The 5,747-nt window shown below is 43.0% G+C and overlaps 1 protein-coding gene across 1 annotated transcript; it reads right to left on the reverse strand.

The window, feature by feature from the left end:
• Nucleotides 1–622: 622 nt before the first annotated feature.
• Nucleotides 623–4,276, reverse strand: LOC147625112 (uncharacterized). The gene is made up of 2 exons (XM_086818378.1): nt 3,784–4,276; nt 623–3,597 (listed from the first exon to the last, which is right to left on the reverse strand). Exon 2 carries the CDS (start codon nt 3,587–3,589, stop codon nt 1,316–1,318), a length of 2,274 nt encoding a protein of 757 aa, XP_086674504.1. The 5' UTR covers nt 3,590–3,597; nt 3,784–4,276; the 3' UTR covers nt 623–1,315.
• Between the last annotated feature and the right edge of the window lie 1,471 nt (nt 4,277–5,747).

The following is a 5,747-nucleotide window of genomic DNA, read 5'->3' on the forward strand; positions in this document are numbered from 1 at the left end:
CCTCTTACCCTGAACCTCAAAGTGCTTTATTGCATACTCAAACATTACAATGGCTCTTGATCCTCTTAGCCGGAAGTGCTCTATTGCTTACTCACTCATTAAAATGGCTCTTGATCCAATCTCTCCTTTAATACTTAAGTCATTTGATTGTAGATGAAAACTGTGATAGAGATTATAGAAAACGCTTTACATCCAACGCTCTGTTGCTTTTGTTACTTCCTATATTGTTGTACCAAGTTGAAGCAATACACTGAATTTCAATCATTGACAAAGTATCAAAACCGAGGTTAATTGTTCTGACAATATTCCAAATACTCGAGTAAGGACCTTTTCTTATCTGCTTCTGGATTTTGCCCCCCCTTTTTTCCCTTTTATGTAAAAGAGACTGTTTCTCCAAACGAGCACCACTACTGAAATCATCTTCTTTATACCTTATGTTCAATTGTTTACCCATAGATATTAACCATCTAACATGTACTAGTAAGGAATGGCTAATTGATCATACATAGCTACTGGCATTGATTGATTGAGAGAGAGAGAGAGAGAGAGATGGCAACATAACGTAATTGAATCTCTTTCCTATGGTAATCAAACCCTCACTAAGAATGGCACCCTGATAACATTCAGGCATGAATCCATCACTAAGGATGGCACCGTGATAACATTCAGGTATCAGGGTTCTCCATACATAATAGTTTCCAAAACAGAAGTAAGAGTTAACACTTGTGATGGCACCCTGATAAAATTCAGGTATCAAGGTTCTCAATACATCCTTTGCAACAGGCAACACTGTTACTTAATTGACCATGCCACCCACCAGGCACTCCTCAGCTACACCCTAAATCAAGCTACCTACACCCTTCTCATGAGATACCCATTCATGAGAGATGACCTCACAGAGATGTGCATGTATGGATGCCTATTTTAAGGGTGCCTTTGAGAGAGAACTTCATAAAATCCATCAAGCATTGTTGTGGCAATAACACGCAGATAACATTGTTAAAAGATTTACAATAGCAGTCAATGAAATCTTTGCACCACCAAAGATGTGGATGCATGCCTAGAATCTGCAACTGGAAAGTATGGAGCTCATGGCACCCACCTTGTCATACTAAATGTCACATTTCACCTAGGAGAGAGCACTTAGGCTTCCAAAATTTGGTTGGATACAGTCCATCCTGTTTGGTGACGCGATAGGTTTTACTGTAACTTTGACTGGATTGCATCCTACACGGCAATCTCTAACTATCTGCTTATGTTAGTAAATGGCTACAGCTACGATACAGGAGGGAAGGAAGAGACAGCCAATAGCCTCCTATTGTTTTCCAGTGATAAGATACATTGGAGTTGAGGCAGGATCAAGCTCCCAACAATCTTCTTGTACCCCTGGTGCCTGTCCAGCCATGAGACGGTGAGCAGGAACCTGGTGAGAAAACCTTCTCAGTTCCCAAACCCTCTTCACATGCTCTTCCCCTGGCTGCCCATGGAAGAGTGTCTTGAATCCTTTGACTTTGAAAAGGGTAGAAACTTCTACCCCCATCTCTTCTTTGAAAGTTGCAAGAACTTCTACCATATCATAGCCATGCTTGTCATCTTTTAGTTTTACGGCGGTGACCCAGTCCTTGTATAAAGCCCAGACCTCTCCTTGCCTTGGGTAGATCTTGTATCCTCCCCTCAAACCTTTGTCGACAGTCATCAGATGTGAGAATGTGTTTAAGTGTTCAGTTATATATGTACTGCCAAGCTTGAAATCCCCACAGGTGTATGAGAAACCCGAATCTAGCCAAGCCAAAGTCTCATCTGAGGGAGAGCGTGCCTCAAGCCAAGTCATCTGCATTTTGAATGGTTGGACAGAAAGAACTTTGCTGACTCGCGCATAGTACCTGGGCATTCCATCATCATCATCATAAGAAGCCCATATTTGGCCTACTGAAAATTGTCTCTCTGTTCGATCCTTGTCAAAGTCATAAAAGTCGGAATCGGGCACCTCCATAGCATCATCACCATCATCAACCTGCAAGGAGTTAGCATTTTTAGAACCCTCTGAGCCCTTAGGAACGTGCTGTCCCTCAATTTCCTTTAATACCTCTGTATTTGCTTTTGGCTTCTTCAAAGAGGCGCCCTCCTCCATGCTTTCATGGTTAAGGGATGCCATACTCCTTTTCCCCTGCGGTGATTTCTGAGTAGAGCTTTCCACTTCTACAGCTTTACTCTTAACAGCATCTGGGCCTTCTCGTGAGACCCTATTCTCCTTCCTTGAACCAGTTAAAGTCAAGTTCGGTCCAAATGCAGTCCAGAGCTCTGATTTCACAAACTGGTCGCATGCAGCTGCCTCATCCGGAGCAACATTTCTTTCCTTCTCTGTTGCCTTACCCGCAGCAGCCATTCTTTCTGTTTCTGCTGATAGCTTTTGCGCAAACTGGTCACTTGCAGCTGTCTTTTCTGCAGCAGCCTTTCTTTCCTTCTCTGCTGTCTTATCTGCAGCAGCCTTCCTTTCCATCTCTGCTGATAGCTTTTGCTCAATGACGCCTTTTGACCTCGCTACAAGTCTATCAAAAGCTTGTTTAGCCTGAGCTGCAGCCTTTGCTCTAAGCTCATCCTTCTCCAACTTTTTCTGCCTCTTTTGCTTTAGCTCTGCTGATTGCTGCACTCTGGCTTCTGCAGCCTCCCTCTTTGCCTTCTGTCCTTGCTGTCCTAGCCCTTCTACAGTGTTGCCCTTCTCTGTTACCTTTATTCCCTTTTCGCTCGGCTGAGGACATACAATTGGAGGCACATTAAAGTTTCCACAAGGGGGCCATGTAAAATTGGAATCAAAGGAGTGGCCAGGGCCAGAATCCATCTTAAACCCCTGCATAGCTTGGGGAGGCCAAAGCACAGATCCCCTGATGGGAGCAATCTCTTTTGAAACGAAAGGTCTATGGCAGATGGGGCAACACAGGTTCTTATTGATATGAACTCTCTCATACTCAAGCTGCATCTTGCATGATGGGCAGGCAGTCCAGAAAGTCAGCATGTTGGGTGGGGCAGCCGGCTGAGGAGGCTGCCCTTGACCCTGACCTTCACAATGTCCTTTAACATGCGTTTGACCTTGACCCTGACCTTGGTTTGGAAGGTTCATGTTGAATGGCTTACTTTTTGGTTGGAAAACCCTGGAGCTATGAGAGGTTTTAGCACTCTGAGAGGCCATAGCAGCATGGCATCTCTTATCATAAGCTGCTTTTTTTACCCCGTCAGAAAGCACACTCCAAGCTTCCGAGATGTGCTTGAAAGCAGCCTCAGCACCAAAGGCCTTATTCTTATCTGGATGCAAAAGTAGGGCAAGCTTTCTGTACTGCTTTCGGATAGCGTTTTCATCAGTACTGGAGTCCACCTGCAGGACCCCATACCAGTTGGTCTCCTTGCCCTGCAATTTCTCATGCGCGGCGATGTGTACATCTAGTATGGATATAAGCTGAGGCAAACCCTCAAGGTCTGGAAAAAGCTGCCTTGCCTTTAGGGCGAACTTTCTCGCACCCAAGATATCATGCTTCGCAAATTTAGACTCCGCAATAGCCTTCGATCTGACCGCTTCCTCTTTGTTGCACTCCATGCTTCTCTCTGTATCGCCGGGGAGAGCTATTATAAAGAGCAAGCATAGCGGCATGTATGCATGGCATGCGTTAACCCCTCCAATGGGGAGACAAAATAACACAGCCAACAGATACCCCGGCGCAAACAAAAACCCTAAAAAACGCAGAGAAAACAGGGCAACCAAACGACAGAACACAAATAAACGAAACTTACGGAGGCAGAGACGCCAGGATGGCGCTGAAAGTGTTAGAACCGGGCAAATTTCGAGCACAGTGTCTTCGTCTGCTTCAGGGTTTTCTGCTACGGTTTTTTTAAAAGATTGCTCGGCAGCATTCTCTGCTTCCTCGAAGTAAACCCTAGCAGACGAAACCCTACCAGAACCAGCACGAGAAACCCTAGAAAGAAAAACCCTGGCATAAAACACTACCACTAGAAACCCAAGCAGGTAAAACCCAAACCCTTGCAGCTCCTCCAGCAGCCATGGCACCTGTTCCCTCCAAATTTTCGAAAATGTCGTAAATTTCCGACAGAGAGAGAGAGAGAGAGAGAGAGAGAGAGGAGATTTCCTAAATATGTAGTTTAGAAATAGAATTCTAATTTGCAGTGAGCATTTTGGCCCTAAAATATTTGCTGTTTTTTAGCACTAATACTTGCAAAATTCTTGATCTAGTTTAAACTTGAGTGAAGGAAATGATTGATTCTAGGACTAATACTTGCAAAATTCTTGATCTAGTTTAAACTTGAGTGAAGGAAATGATTGATTCTAGGACTAATACTTGCAAAATTCTTGATCTAGTTTAAACTTGAATATAAAAATGGGGTAAGGAAGAAGCTTGCTCTTCAAGCTGCAAGGTGTCAAAATATGTATAATCATGCCTAACCCATATCCTTAAGCCTGTCACAAAGTCTTCCCTTCACACACTTAAGCATTTTTAGCTAATATCTTTGGATAAGTCCTCTTTTTGTTTTTTCTTTTTCTTTTAAATCTTATTTATTTATTTATTTGAATAATAATATCTCATTTTCAACTTTAGAAAATTTTTATAAGGTTTAGAACTTTGAACTAGGGATCTCCTTGGTTCACCCACCGTCCAAAACTAATGCAACTTAGAAAATTCAGACTAAAATTTTGTTTCAGGGGATCACTTCCTATTGGCTGAAAGAAAATACTTATCCGAAAATATTTCAAATTTTTATTACCTCTCTCTAGAATATTTTCTTTCTCTAGGCCAAAAACAAGGAAAAACAATGCCTTTTTGAAGGGGATGATCATTGGGGACTGAAAGGAGAACTTACATATCTTTAGGAGCTAGGGAGGAATCTTACATCCTCTCCCACTTGAAAAACGTGAGATGCCCTCATCTTGCAAAGTGGGGGTAATCCTTTACTAGTTCATCTTAGTGGCGCCCTCTAAAGGGTAGAACTTCCACTTGACCAAAAATTCCCTAAGGACTCTGTTCCTGAGAGCCTTCTCCCAAACATTTAGGATCTCTTCGGGTTGGAGTTCCATCTGACCTTGAGTTGGAAAAGTCAACTGCTTATCATCTAACACATGACTCTGACTGGGTACATACTTCTTAGGCAAACTGACATGAAACACATTATGTACCTTCAAATGCGGAGGTGAAAGAAGTTCATAGGCTAGATCTCCTACTTTCTTCGTAATGACGTACGGTCCACAGTATCTAGGAGACAGCTTCTTGTACTTCCCTAAAGATAAAGAATTTCTTTTGGTTCGTACTTGAATGAAGACCATATCTGATTCTTCAAACACTCTATCTGATTCTTCAAACACTCTATCTGTTCTCTTCTTATCAGCATATACAGCTTAAGTCTATCTTGGGCAGCCTTAATATCTTTGCGGATTAACTGCATCTGCTGTTCCATATCATCAAGCATCTGTCTCTAGACATCTCGACTCTAATTAATGGATAGGACCACGTTAATGGTGTGAGGCAATCTTGTCCACAGAGCTTTGAAAGGGCTTATCCCGATACTTCGGTGATTATAGGCAAATTCAACTAGATGCAAGTAGCTTTACCACTTCCTTGGTTCTCTGCCACCCCACAGCTTTGATACCAACTGTGAGATCCCTGCTCTCTACGGTCCATCGGAATGCTAGTAGGGGAATAGCAACTACGTAGGGCAGAGCGTCTCACAAGGGGCCTCGCCCACGA

This window comes from Cibotium barometz, chromosome 24, assembly GCF_041138505.1.
Source record: "Cibotium barometz isolate CiBa-2024 chromosome 24, ASM4113850v1, whole genome shotgun sequence".
Classification (NCBI taxonomy): Eukaryota; Viridiplantae; Streptophyta; class Polypodiopsida; order Cyatheales; family Cibotiaceae; genus Cibotium; species Cibotium barometz.